General features: G+C 48.1%; 1 protein-coding gene across 1 annotated transcript in view; it reads right to left on the bottom strand.

Moving 5' to 3' along the window:
• The window catches only part of ANXA10 (annexin A10), a 168,446-nt gene that overhangs the window by 108,126 nt on the left and 39,061 nt on the right, over positions 1-21,259 (bottom strand). The window contains exon 3 of the mRNA XM_073576000.1: positions 12,968-13,062. Within this exon, the coding sequence (XP_073432101.1) occupies positions 12,968-13,062 (95 nt within the window). The remainder of the gene's footprint in view (positions 1-12,967; positions 13,063-21,259) is intronic.

Here is a 21,259-nt window from a genome sequence, read left to right as displayed (position 1 = left end):
GATTGTGTGAGGCCCACTGATATCTGAGCGCTATGTGACAGGCTCGATGGCACAGCTGTGACAAAAGTGACTAGAGGATAAGGGAGATTGGATTGCTTTTAAAAAAGCAGTTTGCGGAGCAGTGGGTAAACAGCAATGCCAGCGTGTCAGGAAGCCTTAAAAGGCAGCCCAACAACCAACACCACTGATACACCACAATATAGCCTCCCCTTGCACTGCACACACAGTGACTTGTGTGTTGTGCAGGCCAAATCGCTAGCAGCAGAAGCAGTTTTTTTGTCTTCTTCCCTGCCTAACGCTCTCCCTACAGAATCAGCAGCAACCTCTCCCTATACTAAGATCTGCAGAAGTAAGATGGCGGTCGGCGTGCACGCCCTTTTATACCCCCTGTGACGCCCACCAAAGCAAGCCAATCACTTGCATGCCCTTCTGAAAGATGGTGGTGACCCGTGCCTAGGTCATCACGTTGCCCACAGTGTCCGTGGATCCTGATTGGCTGAAAAAGAGCGCAAAACAAACTTTTGAAACGCGACTTTGGCGCGTAAGTCGCCGACCTCGTGGCCGACCTCATCCTAGGGTCGGGTTTCGTTTCATGAAACCCGACTTTGACAAAAGTCGGCGACTTTTGAATTTTTTCGACCCGTTTCGCTCAACTCTAATGGTCGGTCATTAAAAGGGTTATCAAGGTTATCACTTTTATTATTTTTGTCTATGGAGCTAAGCACTAACAGGTTAGCAGTTACTATCTACCTGCTTGTACTTGTGTAGGGTTGAGGAGGTTCTCAGGATGCAGTGATGAGACACGAGACAGGATATGCTTTGTGAAACCAATGTTTATAACTTGGAGCCGCTGGGGCTATGCAGAACAAATAAATGGCGTAACAACAATCTGTCCTCGCAGGGACTCAACAACATAAACAATAATTTTTCTTATATTAAATGCGACTAATCCGGCTAGTCCGGGTGTTGAAGGCCACATATGGCCAAACTATGGGTTCTTATTTCCTATACGCGACTTATCCTTCCAGGCGTCGTTCAGGATCGCAGACGCGGCCGCTTGGAGGTCGCTGATGCGGCTGCCTTGACGCCTCGATATTCCGGGATGATTTGGGCTCGACAGGCCCTGAAGGATCTGTGCTGGTGGGGCACAACAGGCCCTGAAGAATCTGTGCCGGAGGGGCACAACAGGCCCTGAAGACTCTGTGCTGGTGGGGCACAATAGGCCCTGAAGACTCTGTGCTGGTGGGGCACAGCAGGCCCTGAAGAATCTGTGCTGGTGCGGCACAACAGACCCTAAAGAATCTGTGCTGGTGGGGCACAACAGGCCCTGAAGGATCTGTGCTGGTGGGGGCACAACAGGCCCTGAAGAATCTGTGCTGGTAGGCCTTTTCAGGACGTCTTTACCGGCTCCCGTCTCACAGTCATGACGCAGTTTTCCAAATGACGGTTGGCCTGCCTCAGCTCAGGGTCCCTCTGTAGTTGGGACGTGGGCCTCTATTGTCGCCTATGGCGGGGTGGCGTCCACTGAGGCTGGTGATGACAGGGCCGCAGCTGTGGGAGAAGGCAGGGGGGCAGTGTCCAGGCTGCTGAAGCAGTTAGATGTCGATTCGCAGCGGCGACTTGAGGTAACGGACCTGTCTCAATAGGGCGGGGAACAGCGGGCGCGCCTGTGTGCGACCGTGTGCAGGGAGCAGCCTCCGGTGAAAGTCTCTCACGTCTCACTTGTCGGTGAGTGAGTCGCTTACCCCTCACAGACTCCTGACGGTGTCTCCAAAGCACACCGCCCGTTACCCCATTTCTCTCTATGTCACTCAGCTTCCTGCCTCCTGACACACTCTCTGCCAACTGCCACCTGAGCACGCCCTCTGCTCCTTTCATCTTCGCCACGCCCCCTGTTGCCCTGACACCTTCAGTCGTGTGTCTCCCTTTGTTGCCCCCCGGTGCTGGTCCTTCAGGAACCCTCATGGCAGTCCCCTGGGTTCCAGCCCAGTCACTATCTGTGAGTCTTCTGTTGTGAGTTCATTTTCCCCTTCACCATTGAGGTCTGATGAACTCCCTCTTCTGGTGAAGGAAGGTAGTGAGGCTGATTACCAAGCACCTGGGCAGGATGATGATGACTGGGTGACGGGAATTACTGACTGTATATAAGGCAGCCGACGCCCTTCTGCCTTGCTGGTGATCTCTCTGAGGGATTCTAGGAGACCAGTCTGATTCCTGCTCCTCAAAATCTAAGTTTTCTGCTCTACTTTTTGCATTTGTGTTTTGGTTTTGTTTTCCATTGTTTTCCTTGATTTCTGCCATTCCCTGCTGGGGTGAGCTGAATTCCTTTTTGCTCTGTCTTCAGAAAATACCTGAGTACTGATATAGTCTTTTTGAAGCCTAGCGTCTTCAGGGCTTTTTTCCCTATCAGCTGTTGGCTCTTGTTTTGATAGGGTTTTGGAGGATTACGGACAGCAGCTTTTCTATCCTGTCCTATCTAGTTAGCTTGGGCCCCATCATTTGCTCAGCCTATCTTTCTATCTGTGTGAGTGTTTTTTCATCTTGCTTCACCGTCATTATATGTTGGGGGCTGCCTATTGCTTTGGGGTCTGCTCTGGGGCAGTTTAGATTTCCTTTTCTGTCTTTAGGCTATGTAGTTCTCCGGCTGTGATCGAGGGGTCTAGGGCACCGTAGGAACCCCCCACGGCTACTGCTAGTTGTTGTTGATAGGTTCAGGGGTCTGCAATCCGATAGCTAGTTTTTCTGTTTTTGCCTCCTACGGTGACTCATTCATAACAGTCCTCCTCCCCACATTCCCCCACCCTGTAAGCTCGCCAGTCCTCGGGCGAGGGCCTTAGTCTATTGAGATCTGTCTGTAGGGGTATCAATGTTCGTTGCCATACGAACTGATCTTGTTCATATCGTTCAGGGGGTTTGCCGGCTGTTGACCGCTCGGAGCGTCTTAGCTCGACTGGGGGAAAGTCTTCTGGGGTGGTGGAAATTGGTGGGCTGATTGGTGCAGGCGGGCTAATTGTGTCAGCTGGTTCATTATTGAGTGGCGGGCCTCTGGGTTCTGGAGGAAAATCTTCGTCGTCGTCCGGGTCCCAACATATGGACGGCGATTCAGATGTCGACGGGGCAGGCTCCAGTTGCTTCGGGTCAGTGGAAATACACGGGCGTAACATATTATGATGCACAATACGGGTGGCCAGTGTTTCATCCTCCTCGGGTCGTATTTGGTACACAGGTCCTTCCGGATGGATACGGTGTAAGACCCGATATGGACTCTCTTCACAACGCAGCTCTAGTTTGTTCTGGGAGCGTTGATCAAGTACAAGCACACGGTCCCCGCTTTGGAGGTGGGGAGGTGGGGTTGCATTCTTCCCTGGGTGCTCCCAGTCTCGGAGCTTTGTGTGTACGATTCGGTGAAGAGTTTGCAGCCGGTGGCGATGATTTCGGTCCCAAGACGACACTCCGGTCCAGGGCTGAGGTTCTTCGGGGTCCAACTCCACCTCCGTGATCCCTTTACCCTCTCGTCCAAACAACAGGAAGTAGGGGGTATAGCCAGTAACTCGATGTACCCAATTGTTATAGACCCATGCTAATTCAGAAACATATTCGGGCCAACGGACCTTCTTGTCACTCTCCAGAGTGCGCAACATCTGAATCAATGTCCGATTAAATCGTTCACAAGCCCCATTTCCTTGCGGGTGATACGGTGTGGTCTGGGATTTGTCAATTCCATAGAGATGATGTAGTTCCTCCATAACTTTTCCTAAAAAACATGCTCTCTGATCGGAATGTATTTGTTGAAGACAGCCGTATACTTGTATAAAGTTTCTACAAATTGCGGAGGCAGCTGACTCTGCAGTCTGATCCCGAGTGGGGGTGACCACAGCGAACTTGGTGAAATGATCTACCATAACGAGACATTGTTTGTATCCCTGGAATGCGGGCCCAATGGTCAGGTAATCCACAGTCAGGAGCTCAAGGGGCGCTGAGGTCACAATGGTCTGTGTTGCGGCTCGCTGAGTGGGTGGTTTGGCTAATTCGCATAAGCGGCAGGTCCGGCAAATTTTGTCCGCAACAGCTGGCAAGCGCAGGTGGTAAGCTTTCTGTTGCAGCCATTGCAAGGTCTTTTTAGTTCCGAAGTGGGCCCCTTTTTCGTGAGTCTCCCGAGCCAGTACGTGAAGTTGGGCTCCTGGCGTAACCACCTGCCAAACCGTCATTGAGGTTGCTTGTGATGTTATTTTACGGTACAATAGTCGCTTTCAGATAACCAACCACTCCCATTGTCGCAGCATCAGCGACAGGTCTTTAGTCAAATTTTGTCATTGAGAGTCAGTGGGTAATTGGCCAGCGGCGACCCACGTCCTGAGAAGGCCAACTTCTTCGTCTTCTTGTTGTTGTTGTATCCACTTATCCCGAGATTGTTCCAATATGCCCCTTGGGGTCTCGGGGGAAGATATTTTTTGATTGGCAGTTGTGAGCACACCAGCAGTGAGAGCGAACGGTATTTCCTCTCCTTCTAATTCTTCGTCTCGATTCTGTCCTGGAGTTGTATGTCAAATCCTGGAGAGGGCGTCCGCATGGACATTCTAGGCACCTCTTTTGTAGATAATTTTATAATTGAACTTCGCCATCCGGGTCACCATCACTGTTCCAGAGCCCCCAATTTGGCGTTTTCCAAATGAGCCAGCGGGTTGTTGACAGTTCGCACCACAACCTCGGAGCCCGCTAGGTACTCTGCGAATCTCTCCGTCATGGCCCACACCACTGCGAGGAGCTCGAGCTTGAAGGAGCTGTAATTGTCAGGGTTGTGCTTGGAGTCATGGAGTGAGCGGCTTCCATATGCGATCACCCTCTCCCGGCCATCTTGAACTTGTGACAACACAGCCCCCAGCCCGTGAAGACTCCCGTCAGTGTGCAAGATGAACGGTTGTGAGAAATCCGCATAAGCCAACACTGAGGCATCCGAGAGTGCAGCCTTGAGGTCTCGGAAGGCCTCTTCCTGAGGGCGTTGCCACTGGATTCTTCGCCCATTGGCCCAGCGGGAGCCCCCTTCAGCAGGTCGTGCAGGGCTCGAGCTCGACATGCAAAATTCTTTACGAAACGACGGAAATATCTGGCTAACCCCAGAAAAGCCCGCACATCTTTTACCGTCTCGGGGGTAGGCCATTCCTGGATAGCAGCAACCTTCTCCCGGGATGGCCTCACACCCTCTGCTGAAACGACATGACCTAGATACTCAATCTTTGAGCGAAATAGGTGGCATTCCTGAGGCTTCACCTTCAACCCGTAATTTTGCAACCGGCTGAGTACCTGTCCCAACCGCTTTAGGTGGTCCTCGAATGTGGCGGCATAGACGATGATGTCGTCCAGGTAGATCAACGTGGCCTCAAAATTGAGATCTTCCAGACACCGCTCCATCAACCGCTGAAAGGTCCCGGGGCGTTGGCCAGCCCAAACGGCATTCGATTAAACTCAAATAGTCCCATGGGCAATATGAACACCGTCTTGGCTCTATCTTCTTCTGACATGGGCACCTGCCAGTACCCAATGGCCAAGTCCAGGGTCGAAAAATATGTTGCCTCCCCAAGGCGGACAAGGATTCTTCTATGCGGGGCAGTGGGTATGAGTCTTTAATAGTGCAAGCGTTTAGTTTACGATAATCCACACAGAATCGTAGTGTACCATCTTTCTTCCGGACCAACACGATTGGAGCTGCCCAGGGGCTTTGACTTTCCCGTATCACCCCTTTTCGCAGCATCTGGGCCAGCAAAGTTTTCACCTCTTGATAGAGTTGTGGCGGGATCTGTTGATATCATTCCCGGATAGGGGCCGCTCCCGCTGTAGGGATTTCACGAGTGATGGTGGTGGTACACCCAAAAATGTCCTTATGACTAGAAAATACTTCATGGTACTGTCCAAGCAATGTTTTTACCTGTGAGAGTTGGGCTGCAGTTAACCCAGACAGCTCGGCCCTCATCTGCTCCAAAATATTTCGACCCTTCTCCTGTGCGAGACTTCGTTGGCCTGCAAGGTTCGAATTGTTACTTCCCAAGGATCCTCGGGGTGTACTCGCAATTGAACCGCAGGAGCTGGCAGCACCTCCTCTAAAGGCCTTGCTAGTTTGGTCAGTTCAGTCCGTGCTTTCAGAACGGTGTCTCGGTCTTCAAGGTTAACTCAGCGTACCTGGACGGTTCCTTTTTTCACCGTAGCTAGGGAACGGGCCACCAGTATGCCAAGAGGTAAGTGCTCTGAGTGACACGGCTCCACCTGCACCTCCACGCCCTCCAAAGGTATCGGGGCTCAAATTGGCAGGGCCACCACAGTCTGTCCAGGAGGCAGCACAAGCAGGGGAGCCGCTGACGCGATGACCTTGCCCAGAGCCTCGCCCACCTGGCAGTCCTGATGCACCCGCGCATCTCGCACCAGCTGCTGGAATACCTGTCCCTGAGCTGTGCGAGAACCCCACTGCTTCAGAATCTTCTGTGTGGGATCATTTAGTAGTAAGTTGCTGAACTCTTGTAAAATATTCATGCTTAGGGTGATGGGGTGCCGTTGATCAGCTTCTCCTTGAGTTAGCACCACCCCTCTGCGACCAAGGAATTTACCACACAACGTCACCTGCACCCACACTACCCTGGCAACTGGGACCGGCAGTTGGTTGGCGGCTATTAGTCTGATCATGGGTACCCACTGCGGTCTCGCTGCCTCCGGGAAGTTTTGTTGAAAGTACGTTGCGGGCATGGTGGGTACTTGTGACCCCGTGTCTACCAGACACCGGACGGCCCAGCCTTCCACTTCTGCCCAAACCCCCGGACACTTTGCTACCAAATCTTCAGGACTTCCACCACCCCTAGTTGTGGTTTTCGGCTCCGAGCGGCTTCCCCCCAGTCTGGAGCCCTTTAGTTCTGCTCCCGTAATGCCTGTTTTATTAATGGATCTCGCAAACCAGTCACCAGTAGGTCACGTAGGACAATGTCAATAGGTCCTACCCCTACCCTGTCCTTTCTTTCACTAGCCGTATGCAATTCTTGGAGGACATTCAAGTACTGAGTGATCGTCTCCCCCTCTGCCTGAATGCCACAAAACAAACGGGTCCTTAACTCTCCCACATTAGTAGGGTCCCCATGGGTCTGTTCTACTATCTGTAACACTTTTTAAAAAGTGTTGCGGTGCCCCAGAGGTTTCAACATCACTGACCTCCGCACCTCCCCGTCTAGTGTCATGAGTGCCACTTCGGCTTCCAGATCAGGGGTCATTGGGTGCATCCGAAAGAGCCCCCCATCCGCTCTGTCCAGCTCCATAGCATAGTATTGGAGCCGGAAAATCTAGGCAGGATGTTCAGCATGGCCCCCAATGAAATGCTGGAGTGGGGACCCTCATTATTTGTAGAGTTGACAGCTCTGCCCTGATCGGGGGCACCACTGTCTGTGCTCGGAGACTGCATCCTGCTGACTACGCCAAGTGTAGGGTTGAGCAGGGTTTCAGGATGCAGTGACGAGATACGAGACAGGATATGATTTGTGAAACCAACGTTTATAACTTAGAGCCGCTGGGGCTATGCAGAACAAATAAAAGGGGTGACAACAATCTGCCCTCGTAGGGACTCAACAACATAAACAATAACTTTTCTTATATTAAATGCGACTAATCCGGCTAGTCCGGGTGTTGAAGGCCACGTATGGCCAAACTATGGGTTCTTATTTCCAGTAGGCGACTTATCCTTCCAGGCGTTGTTCAGGATCGCAGACGCGGCCGCTTGGAGGTTGCTGATGCGGCTGCCTTGACGCTTCGATATTCCGGGATGATTTGGGCTCGACAGGCCCTGAAGGATCTGTGCTGGTGGGACACAACAGGCCCTGAAGAATCTGTGCCGGAGGGGTACAACAGGCCCTGAAGACTTTGTGCTGGTGGGGCACAACAGGCCCTCAAGACTCTGTGCTGGTGGGGCACAACAGGCCCGGAAGAATCTGTGCTGGTGGGGCACAACAGGCCCTTAAGGATCTGTGCTGGTGGGGGCACAACAGGCCCTGAAGAATCTGTGCTGGTAGGCCTTTTCAGGAGGTCTTTACAGGCTCCCGTCTCACAGCGCAGTCATGATGCAGTTTTCCAAATGACGGTTGGCCGGCCTCTGCTCAGGGTCCCTCTGTAGTTGGGACGTGGGCCTCTATTGTCACCTATGGCGGGGTGGCATCCACTGAGGCCGGTGATGACAGGGCCGCAGCTGTGGGAGAAGGCAGGGGGGTAGTGTCCAGGCTGCTGAAGCTGTTAGATGAAGAGTCGCAGCGGCGACTTGAGGTAACAGACCTGTCTCAATAGGGCGGGGAACAGCGGGTGCGGCTGTGTGCGACCGTGTGCAGGGAGCAGCCTCCGGTGAAAGTCTCTCATGTCTCACTTGTCGGTGAGTGAGTCGCTTACCCCTAACAGACTCCTGACGGAGTCTCCAAAACACACCGCCCGTTACCCCGTTTCTCTCTATGTCACTCGGCTTCCTGCCTCCTGTCACACTCTCTACCAACTTCCATCTACGCGCGCCCTCTGCTCCTTTCATCTTCGCCCCGCCCCCTGTTGCCCTGACACCTTCAGTCGTGTGCCTCCCTTTGTTGCCCCCCGGTGTTGTTCCTTCAGGAACCCTGATGGTGGTCCCCTGGGTTCCGGCCCAGTCACTATCTGGGAGTCCTCCTCCCCACATTTGCTCAGTAAAGACAGCAATTCCTATGCTTCATTTCACTTCTCATTAACAGTGCAGCACATTCTCTAGCGGTCTGCTTTGTCGACGGGGCATAACTGCAACCATCATGCTGATTAAAAGCCGGCCGGCTGACTAGCTAAATAACAGGGAGCCAAACTGTCAATCAGCATGACAATGGCAATGATGACCCATCGACAGAGCAGAGTGGAAGAGAAAATGCTGTTCTGTTGATGTGACATCAGCAGATGGAGTGGGATTGCCGACAGGAGTGTTCCTTGACAGCTCTGAGCTGGCAGAAGTTGTCACTGGCCAGGACAGGCAGGTAGTTAGTGTTACACAACTGTCCTGGGCATTACAGACCATGATTCCTTCCCCTAGGTCCACTGCCTTCTGTGTGGTGTGCGTCGGGTTTTACAAGTTGCCCAGCATGGATCATTGATATCACCTCTAGTGATGAGTGAGCGTGCTCGGATATCCCCATATCTGAATATGTTCGTGCATGAATAATCACCTCCCTAGGAGAGGAGAGAGTCAGGGAGATTCACCATAGTGTTGAATGCAGTAGACTGTAATGAGAACCATGTGGGTGCCTATCCTGCTGGTGATCACAGCCACAAACAGTGGAAGAAAAGTAACTCTGTGGCACACCAACGAGTTAAGTGAAAAAGTTCTCTTTATTCAGGTATATGGTGCCAAATAAAGCCAGGGAAGTAGATTAAAAACTCCTGACTTGTTTCTGGCTTGGCAATGCGCCTTTAGTCATAGGTTAGTCCTATTTAAGGCTCAGTAACACACACTTGTGTCTTCAGATTCTGTTTCAGGAATCTTATTTTTTTTCTTCACCTCCTGTGACAGCTATGCTGACCAGCTCCTTCCTTTCTGACTTCACTGCATCCATCCTGTTGCTCTCAAGACTGCTGAGTATTCCACATTTCCACTTCCTTGCTCCCCACATGCCATCCTGCCAGCTGCACTAACTCCCGGGATCATGTACCCACCCAAATCTGGGGCATAGATTGTCCACTGCACAAAGTGAGCCTAACAGTTAGCAACTGTTACACACTTAACATTATGGCCGGTCCATACAATCAGGGCAATTGTTACCTCCCACCTTTCGTGTCTACCTTTTTTTCCTCCTAGATTGTAAGCTTGCGAGCAGGGCCCTCATTCCTCTTGGTATCTGTTATGATCTATGTGATTATTGCTATGCTGTAATGTCTATTGTTTGTACAAGTCCTCTCTGAAATGTAAAGTGCTGCGGAATATGTCGGCGCTATAGAAATAAAATTTATTATTATTATTATTAACTACATGCCTGTTAGTTCTTGGCTCCATAAGCAAAACATAATAAAGTCCCAGGTAAACCCTTAAAGGCCTGGTCATTTAGGGGTATATAAACACTGCCATATTAAACTACCCCTCTCCCTAAGGGACCTTACCTGAAAGGTGTGAGTCATCTGTGCTCTAATCTCCCAGCACTTTCTAATCATGCAGGAGGTTAGACCAGGAGATCAAAGCTGTATCCTTAAATCTCACACATTGAGAAACGTAGGGGTTATGTTCTTATTCTGCAATGTGGCCGCCTTTTCATGATTGGGTAACTCATACAGGGAGAAGTTCACGTCCCTGTGAAAACTATCTAATAACACTACTTGGACTTAACAAAAGGTAATTCTTTAGGTACCAAATACATTGATTGCTAATATCTCTGCATAGGAGAGGCAAAACTTAAATTAATAAGCAAAGAAAAAACATAACATTTTATTCTGTTTTTAGGCAACAATCCCATTCCGGGTTCCAGTTCAACATTAAAAAATTTGGTGTAAGAATGGTGGACTTTACTATTGCGTTCCTACCCCCCAAAAGTCATCGATCATGTTGTATTATTGTGTGAATAATGTTGTGCGTCTTTTATGTATGTACAATGTACAGAATGTGATATGTGCTTCTACCAGGCACTAAGCAATGTAAGGGATTATAATGCATAAATAACGTAAAATATTATTGGATGCTATATAGTGAGGTGTATCTTGATAATGTATTGTGCATTCATGAGTTATATAGAGGTAATAAATTTGTGTAACATGTATATTGTGAATAGACTGTGATATGGTAGTGTGCAGCATAGGGTAAGATCTAGATTATAATTTAGGACAAAAGGCTTTTAACTTACTGATATTGGACAGTAACTGTAGTTAGCTGGGGACATAGGATAAGGTATAGTTAATGTTTGGGACTAACCCACAATGGCATGTTGATAATGTTAGTAGAAAGTAGACTACTCCCTGATAGTTAGTCAGATAGGAAGTGCAGTAACCAAGGTCAAGTTCAAGTGCATTGCGGACATTCCTGCATTCTGGAGTTCAGGGCTTGATACTGATACTGGGAGGAGTGCCTTATCCTCTGATGTACAGGGGATGATGGACACGGAACTGCAAGAAGGGAAGGTAGCAGTTTCTGGGTGGACTGCGGGACTGAACAGGAATCCCTGTGGCAAACAGGAGTAACCAATGTAGGGATAGTCCAGGAGGAATGACTAATAATGGTGGAAATGGACTGTGTTAAGGAAACATATTGTGATAAGGAAACAAGGAACAAAAAATGTTGTGCCCTATACTGCTTGTTACAATCTGATGAACTCGAACTGTCCAGTAAACTGTTGTTGGGTAATACAAACTGCCTGTCCACTGAGTTATGCGAGGTGGCTCCAGAAGAAGGAGGCCTGGAAATAACAGAGGCCTGTGGCCTACATATGAGTGTGATGCACCCTACACTGAGCAGTCCATTGGGACTGGGACACAATTTCCATGTAAAGTGCCAAGACAATGTGAAGCAGCAGCTCGGTCATGGCTACCATTTGCGGTTAAATACAAAAGGTCCTCTTTAGGTAAACTGGGAATCAGCCCTCCACCAATCTGATATTGATTTAATAAGGAATAATCCCTTTATTTTTTTTATTATATGAAGACTATTAATTGCTGAAACAAAAATACTAAATATAAGTCCTTCAGTTGTCATCTTCTATGCAGCAGTTTTGGAGACAATTATATAGTAGTACCTGACTTTTCAATTCTCTTCAACTCAAATCTACCAAATTATCAAGTCTATGATATAAGGCTGATGTGTGAAGAAAGTGGCAGCAATACTGGCCAGATTTCCTGATGTCAATAATGGGAAAAAGAAATAACTTACAAATATGTTTTATTTTAAGTGCAAATACCCTTCAATGCAATGCTAGCTTAAAAGAACCTGCAACTAACTATATTCATAGAACTAACTTATCTCAATTGTTCACTTATGACCCTTGTGCCTGTTGCAGATTTCAGGAGAACTGTCAGCACTCTGATGTTGTGTGAGAATGATCTGTTTTACTTGGGACACACAGCCACCATTATTTACTTCCTATCACTGAGGTTCAACCACCATGGCCACTGGTGATACAGAGAACAGGGCTGAATGGAGTGGAGGTCGCTCATGTGCAATACTGTTTCATTGATTCTTAATGGGGTTGTCCACTACTCGGGCAACCCCTTCTTTTAAATTAAATTTGTGTCCCTATAAAATAATAAAGCCTATACTCACCTCCCGTGCCAGCGCCGTTCCTGCACTTGCTCTTCCTGGGCTGTGATGTGGTGTTATGCCATGTGCCCCTGGCGCCCAATCAGTGCTAGCGTCACTGTCTTCACCTTCATTCAAACTGAATATGAAGAGGAAGCCAGGGCTGCAGCTCATCCCAGACTTCTTCATGTTCAGTTTGTCTGAAGGTGGAGACAGTGATGTCATCACTGACTGGGCACCGGACATCATGTGTTATTCCAATGCATCACAGCCCAGGGACCTCGAGTGCTGACACTGCGGGAATGGAGCTGCCACGATAAGGGAGTATAGTCTTTATTATTTTATTGGGACCAAACATTTAGTTTAAGAACGGGTTGTCCTTGTTGCTCCCCTTTAATGGGAGCTCTGGAGAGTGTCGAGCACGGTGCTTGGTTGATCTTCGCCGCTCGTGTTAGAATGAATGGAGAGTCAGTGAGCATAATTGATCTATGTTCCATTCAGCCTGGGCTTAAGCCTGCAGCTGTTGTGTACTCCAACAGTTCTTTTATTTTTTTCACTATAATACTGTATAACAATCTATTTAACATTGAAAAATAATCGTCCTTTACATGCAGATAGCTGCTCAGATGTTTGCCATGTGTATTAAAGCACTAGATATAATACAATAATGACAGACTATAAAATGACAGATCTTTCTTTGCAAATACCAGAAATTTAGATATTTTATACCTTGCCAAACAAACTCCCATAGGCCTCTGCGATCATAATTCTTTGTGCACTGCTGCGTTGGGTAAGAATATCAATCAAGACGTCCTTGTCACAACCTGGAGAGAAATAACATGATTTACATTAGTTCTCTACTACAACATGCACACACACTTTTCAATATAGTTAGTAGTAATCATTAATGGTTGATAATCACTGCATCTATTAGTTTTAGGAGACATGATACACTTTTTGTTTTCACTTTTTATCATCCTTTTTTGTTTTCTTCACATGGCATTTGTTCCTGTCTTGGAATGGAACAATCAGATTTTTTATATTCACTTGTGGGTCTCACCTTTTTTAGGATATTGTTTTTCTTTGCACTGGAATTTTTTTTTTCTTATGACGCCCCCTAATAGAGTCTTTTTCATTGGACTCATATTTATTCTTATTCTCCCTTTTCTTTCTTTTTCCTTTTTGATATGGAATATATGGTGATATGCATAGTGCAGCCATTTCAGATTTCACTTCACAAAAATGTCCGCCGGTCCGTGGTTCCCCAGTTTAGCCTTACATGACGTTGGTATTGTCAAGTAGTTTACCTCAGGGGAGACCAAGCATCTTGGCCTTCCCCCGTTACCCCCGCGTGACCATGAAAACCCCACCCCCTCACCGGCGCCAACTAAGACACGGACACAAATATTTTCTTTGGAATTTTTATGGCCACATCAGCCTTTTATTAAACCAACAAAAACAACAATACACTGTATCATAAATAACATAAGTACAATGACTTGAACACTGAAAGGAGGAGTCCTTGAAGCCACAAGATCATGGTGAAGTAGTCCAAAATACTGTGAACAAACCCCATCCATTTGCTCCCAGCCATTACCCCACAGGCTCAGGTGCACCAGCACACCATTAGATATTGTCCACGAACTACTTGGAGATCCGCCCACTTCTGATGGAAAACTCCCCATCCACCTTTCACCAGATCACGACCAACATACCTTTTAACGGAGGAGACCCTACACACCGAGTCTCCAAAACCAATTTCCACCGACTTCAAGGACTCCCCCCTCCTCCAAAACCCGCCACAACGAGGGGGCCTTGAACACCTCAGTGACTCGAGACCCACCCAACCCGCCATGCGACGGCCATCTCTATACCGTCCTGAAGGGTGAGGGCCCAAATATCGGAACCCACTGCATTTAAATGGATCCCGTTCGCCAACCAAAAATCACTCTCGCCCTTTTCCAAATCGAAATGCCGCATGACAACTCCCCCATTCTGAACAATAAAAGCAGACACCGCTCTGTTAACTTTTATCCTGGCCCTATTAACCTTTTCCAACGATCTCATAGACCGCCAACGCCTGTGCGGCACAATCTCGGACCACACAATAGTGACCACCCGGTACAGCAACCACAACCTTAAGCAATCTTGCTTAATATCCTTGACCAACTCCCGAAAAGGCCTAACCGCCAGATCGTTACCTCCAGCGTGAATAACAAGAATATTTGGTACGCGGTCCAACCGGGCGCATTCATGGATCTCCGGCAACACCCTTTGCCACACCAGGCCCCTGAAACTGAGTCACTGCACCACCGCCACTGCCCTGGGAATCCCCAGCTGTCTGCCTTTGTTCCTGACATTGGCTCGCAACGCTCCCCAATAAACGAAGGAGTGACCAAAAATCCGGACCAGCAGCGGCTCAGCACCTGAAACAAAAAGCGACACTAACAGAAAAATATACTTGCAGCATAAATTTAACACCAACCCATACAGACTGCTATTCGTCCCATGTTCACGACCAACCATACCCCCCATCCCTTTCCAAAATTAAGGCCGAACATAACTGCGGTACCGATTGGACCTCCACCCGTCAATGCGCTGTATTAAAGATGGGACCAAACCGCACGCTGCCGCCTCGGTCGCCACTCCTATCCTAAATGAATGAGAGGCAAAGCGGGAATCATCTATCCCCATACTCCGAATGGATTTCTTAAAAACCGCGCCAAACTGATACCGAGACAAACTACCCCCGTCAGCGTGGCCCAACAATGAACCTCTCAAACTGGGACAAAGCTCCCAAAAACTCCTCAAACACTGCACCGGGCATATTAAGGAACCAGACACGTTACCCAACACCACTCGGCGGCCTTTCCAGGACTGGTCCGTTTTGGACCGTCGCATCCAGAATTCAACACCCCGTGAGGTCAATACCACATCCCTGGCTAATAAGTCACCCACCAACTCTTTATTGGGAGACACAAGCTCCCCCACCCGCAAAGCCCCAAAAATGCAAATGAAAAGGTCAGGCGAAACAAAACCTCATATCGATCTGAGCAAAACGACTCAAGAACACGACCCAATTGCTCCAATAAATTAAAAGATACTGGCCGTCTTAAATCACCCCCACCTCTGAAATTGCAGAAACTTTTTGCCGCCTGTTTGACCAAAAATGTTTTCGTCAAATCCCTGCTCCCGTGCAACCGAAAACCAAAAGACAAACCCGCTAATAATCATGTGACCTTTGCACGGGACCAACCCTCGCTCCCACCTCGCCCCAACCAGGACAAAAACATTCCCTCCTGGTCAAGCCCGGCCCAACTGGTTTGGCCGGCCGTAAGGACCTCCTCCCACATCCGCCACACTGCCCGGTAAGCCTCCCAAGTTTTTGGTGCCAGAGACGATTCAATCAGCGACTCTGCGGCCAGTAAGCCACCCTCCACAGCTCCTCCGGACAGGTTAGACCCTCGATCTCTGCTTCCGGATCCAAAGAACAAAAACAATCCCACTGCGAACGAGAGAGAGTCAGCTTTCTCGTTCCTGACACCAGGCACGTGCGTCGCGGTCACATGGGCATTCAAAGACAACCACAATAGCACCAATTGCTGTAAAACTCGAACAACTGGAGGGGATGATGCAGTAAAACCATAAATCGCGCTCACAACGCCCATGTTCTCGCAATTAAAATGCACACACCGGTTCCTGAGATCCCGCCCCCACAAATGCACCGCCACCAGTATCGGAAAAATCTCCAACAACATGATGTTGCGCACCAGACCAGCCAAAACCCACATGTCGGGCCATTGAGCCGCACACTATTGCCCTCCGAAATAGGCACCAAAACCGATCCCGCCAGCCACGCCTGTAAACAAATCCAATCCATTGTTACCTACCACCTCCGCCATTACCAAAGAGCGCCCGTTGTACACCTCCAAAAGGGACTCCCAGACCGCCAAATCGGCCTGTTATGATTGAGTCACCGTAGGAGGCAGAAACAAAAATAGGAGCTACGTCCAGAAAACCAGAGAAGTTGGCAACTATCATATTGCAGACCCCTGAACCTATCAACACAACTAGCAGTAGCCGTGGGGGGTTCCTACAATGCCCTAGACCCCTCGATCACAGCCGGAGTGCTAAATAGCCTAAAGACAGAAAAGGAAATCTAAACTGCCCCAGAGCAGACCCCAAAGTAAAGACAGCCCCCAACATATAATGACGGTGAAGCAAGATGAAAAAACACTCACACAGACAGAAAGATAGGCTGAGCAAACAATGGGGCCCAAGCTAACTAAACAGAACAGGAAAAGAAGGTTGCTGTCTGCAATCTGCCAAAACCCTATCAAAAACATAAGCCAACAAGCTGATATGGAAAAAGACCCTGAAGCAGCTAGGCTTCAAAAACTAAATCAGCACTCAGGTATTTTCAGAAGACAGAGCTAAAGGAATCCAGCTCACCCCAGCAGGGAATGGCAGAAATCCAGAAAAACAAAGCAAAACAAAGTCAAAGCACAAATGCAAAAAGCCGAGCAGAAAACTTAGCTTTAGAAGAGCAGGAATTCAGACTGGTCTCCAAGGATCCCACAGAGAAATCACCCGCAGGGCAGAAGGGCGTCGCGCGGCCTTATATCCAGTCAGTAACCCCACTCAGCCAGTCATCATCATTAGGCTCAGGTGTTTGATAATCAGGCTCACTACCTTTCTTTACCAGAAGAGGGAGTTCATCGGGCCTCAGTAGTGAAGGGGAAAATGAACTCACAACAGTACCTCCCCCTTGAGGAGGGGTCACCGAACCCTCATCCATGCCACCAGGGCGATCCGGGTGAGCCCGATGAAAGGCACGCACCAATCTTTTGGCATGAATATCAGAGGCAGAGACCCAGGAATTATCCTCCTGACCATAACCCTTCCATTTAACCAAATACTGGAGTCTCCGTCTAGTCAGACGGGAATCCAGTACTTTCTCTACCTCATATTCCATGTTACCTTCAACCAATACAGGGTCTGGAGGTGCCACCCCCGGAACAACAGGTTCAACAAACCTCTTCAACAAAGATTTATGGAACACATTATGGATTTTAAATGTGACAGGAAGAGCCAAACGAAAAGAGACCGGATTAATAATCTCCAAAATCTTGTAAGGTCCAATAAATCTAGGCTTAAACTTAGGAGAAGCCACCTTCATAGCAATATTTTTTGATGATAACCACACCATATCACCAACCTTAAACTGGGGACCAATGGTCCTATGTCGGTTGGAAAACCGCTGGGCCTTTTCCTGGGAGAGAGATAACTTATCCACCACTTGGTCCCAGATGTGGTGCATTCTCTCCACCACAGTGTCAACACCTGGGCAGGCAGAGGGCTCCACCTGCCCTGAAGAAAATCGAGGATGAAACCCAAAGTTACAAAAAAAGGGTGACATCAAAGTGGCAGAACTAGCTCTATTATTTAAAGCAAATTCGGCCAAGGGCAAAAATGAAACCCAATCATCCTGATCAGCAGAAATAAAACATCTCAAATATGACTCCAAGGTCTGGTTTGTTCTCTCTGTCTACCCATTGGTCTGAGGGTGAAAAGCAGAGGAGAAGGACAACTGAATTCCCAGCTTGGAACAGAAAGTTCTCCAAAATCTAGACACAAACTGAACTCCTCTGTCAGATACAATGTTCTCAGGAATCCCGTGCAAGCGAACCACCTGTTGCAAAAACAGGGGCACCAACTCAGAGGAAGACGGCAACTTAGGGAGTGGTACAAGATGAACCATCTTAGAGAACCTATCACAAATCACCCAAATAACAGTCATCCTTTGAGAGACAGGCATATCAGAGATGAAATCCATTGAAATATGGGTCCATGGCCTCTTGGGGACAGGCAAAGGCATCAACAACCCGCTAGAGCGAGAACACGATTTAGACCGGGAGCACGTCCCACAGGACTGCACAAAATTCCTGACATCACGAGACAAGGAGGGCCACCAAAAAGACCGACTCACCAGATCTCTAGTACCAAAAATACCTGGATGACCAGCCAAAGCAGAGCAATGAACCTCAGACATCACTCTCTTCTTCCACTGGTCAGGAACATACAACTTTCCACTGCGACAACGCTCAGGTTTGTCCTCCTGGAACTCTTCCAGAGCACGTCTCAAATCGGGCAAGATGGCAGAAAGAACTACCCCTTCGCCTAAGATGGTAGCAGGCTTGGTCACCACAGGAGAATCAGCAAGCAAGCTCCTAGAGAGGGCGTCTGCCTTGACATTCTTAGTTCCAGGAAGAAAAGAAACTACAAAATCAAAACATGTAAAAAACAAGGCCCACCTAGCCTGTTTAGGGATCAAGCGCTTAGCCGACTCTAGGTAAATCAAATTCTTGTGGTCAGTGAGGACCACGACTTGATGCTTAGCTCCCTCCAACCAATGTCTCCACTCCTCAAATGCCCATTTCATGGCTAACAGTTCCCGATTCCCCACATCATAGTTACGTTCAGATGGAGAGAACTTTCAGGAAAAGAAAGCACAGGGATTCATTTTAGATGTTACAGGATCCTTTTGGGACAAAACAGCTCCTGCACCAATCTCAGAAGCATCCACCTCTACCTGGAACGGAAGTGAGACATCAGGTTGCCGCAAAATCGGGGCGGAGGTGAATCTTCGCTTCAGCTCCTGAAAGGAAAAAACAGCCTCCGGAGACCAATTCAACACATCAGCACCCTTCTTAGTCAAATCAGTCAATGGCTTGGCAATACTAGAAAATTTTGCTATAAATTTCCGATATAAATTAGCAAAACCCAAAAACTTCTGGAGGGCCTTCAAAGAAGTGGGCTGAACCCAATCGTAAATGGCCTGTACCTTGGCCGGGTCCATTTCAATAGTTGACGGGGACAAAATAAATCCCAAAAAAGAAATCCTCTGTACTCCAAAAAGGCATTTAGATCCTTTGACATACAGGGAATTCTCCCTCAAGATCCGGAACACAGTCCGAATATGTTCCACATGAGAATCACAATCCTTGGAGAAGATCAAAATATCATCCAGATAGATAATCAAAAATTTATCGACAAAATCTCGGAAAATATCGTTCATGAAGCACTGGAAGACAGAAGGGGCATTAGTGAGCCCAAAAGGCATCACCAGGTACTCAAAATGTCCCTCCGGAGTATTAAACGCCGTCTTCCATTCATCCCCATGCTTAATGCGAATAAGATTATACGCCCCCTGAGGTCAAGCTTGGTAAACCAGCAAGCACCTTTAACTCTGGAAAATAGATCAGAAATCAGGGGTAACGGATACTGATATTTAACAGTAATTTTGTTGAGGGCACGATAATCAATACAAGGTCTTAATGATCCATCCTTTTTGGCTACAAAAAAAAAACCGGCACCTAAGGGTGACGAGGATGGTCTAATATGACCCTTCTCCAACGCCTCCTTAATATAGGATCGCATAGCCTCGTGCTCGGGTACAGATAAATTGAAGAGCCGACCCTTGGGAAATTTACACCCCGGGCTCAGTTCAATTGCACAGTCATAACTCCTATGAGGAGGCAGAGACGCAGACTCATTCTCACTAAATACATCATAAAAGTCCGCCAAATAATCAGGAACATCATGCGACTGAGGAGAGGTGGAAAACACCGGAGCCTCACTAAAGGCACACCGACAACCCCAACTCACCACAGACACAGATTTCCAATCCAAAACTGGATTATGAATTTGTAACCAGGGAAACCCCAGAACAATAGTATCATGCAGATTATGCAACACCAAAAATCTGCAATTTTCTTGATGGTCTGGGGCGACCCGCATTACCACCTGGGTCCAAAACTGAGGTTTATTTTTAGCCAAAGGAGTAGCATCAATCCCCCTCAAAGGGATAGGCGTCTGCAGAGGTGTCATCGGAAATCCACAATGTTTAGCAAAATCCAAGTCCATTAGGTTTAGAGCTCCCGAATCCACAAAAGCCTTGGCGGAAAATGTGGACAGGGAGCAGATCAGAGTAATAGCCAGAAGAAACTTAGGTTGAACACCACCAACAGAAAACGTGTGTGCAAAGCGTTTCTCTCGTTTAGGACAGACAGAAATAATATGCGAGGCATCTCCACAGAAAAAGCACAACTTATTACGCCTTCTGAACTCCTGACGCTGCTCTCTGGACAAAACTCTATATCACATTGCATAGGTTCAGACATTTGTTCAACAGGTGGCAACACCTCTCGTGCAGTTTGGCGTTCGCGCAAACGCCGATCAACCTGAATAGCTAATGACATAGAATCGTCAAGACCAGAGGGAACAGGAAATCCCACCATAGTATCTTTTACGGCTTCTGACAACCCCTTCCGAAAGAGAGCAGCCAAGGCATTATCATTCCAGGTAGTAAGTACTGCCCATTTTCGGAATTTTTGACAGTACAATTCTGCAGAATCTCGACCCTGGTTCAATGCCAGCAGGGTCTTTTCAGCCTGATCAATGGCATTAGGTTCGTCATACAACAACCCCAAGGCTTGAAAAAGTGCGTTCACATTAGTCAGAATCGGATCATCTGGTTTCAAAGAAAATGCCCAATCCTGGGGATCGCCACGCAGCAAAGAGATGACAATTTTAACCTGCTGCGCGGAGTTCCCCGACGAGTTAGGCTTCAAGGCAAAAAATAGTTTACAATTATTTTTGAAATTCAAAAATTTAGACCGATCCCCAAAAAATACATCAGGTGTAGGAATCTTTGGTTCAGCAGCATGTGAATGAGCAAGGTAGGCGGAAATTCCCCGCACTTCCGCAGCTAGCTGCTCCACACGATCAGACAATTGCTTTATCTCCATGAGAGAAAAAAAAAATTCCCCCTACGGCTTCAGAGATATAGAGGAAAAAATATACACACTTTTTTTTTTTTTTTATACAATTCTTTCCTGCAATTGAGTACCCTAGGATCTGCGGTATGGCGGGTGATTCTGTTATGATTGAGTCACCGTAGGAGGCAGAAACAAAAATAGGAGCTACGTCCAGAAAACCAGAGAAGCTGGCAACTATCAT

Source organism: Dendrobates tinctorius, unplaced genomic scaffold (genome assembly GCF_039654945.1).
Source record: "Dendrobates tinctorius isolate UK_male_01 unplaced genomic scaffold, ASM3965494v1 ptg000008l, whole genome shotgun sequence".
NCBI lineage: Eukaryota > Metazoa > Chordata > Amphibia > Anura > Dendrobatidae > Dendrobates > Dendrobates tinctorius.
Note: the sequence above shows the minus strand (reverse complement) of the source record. Positions and strands in the feature narration are given on the sequence as shown.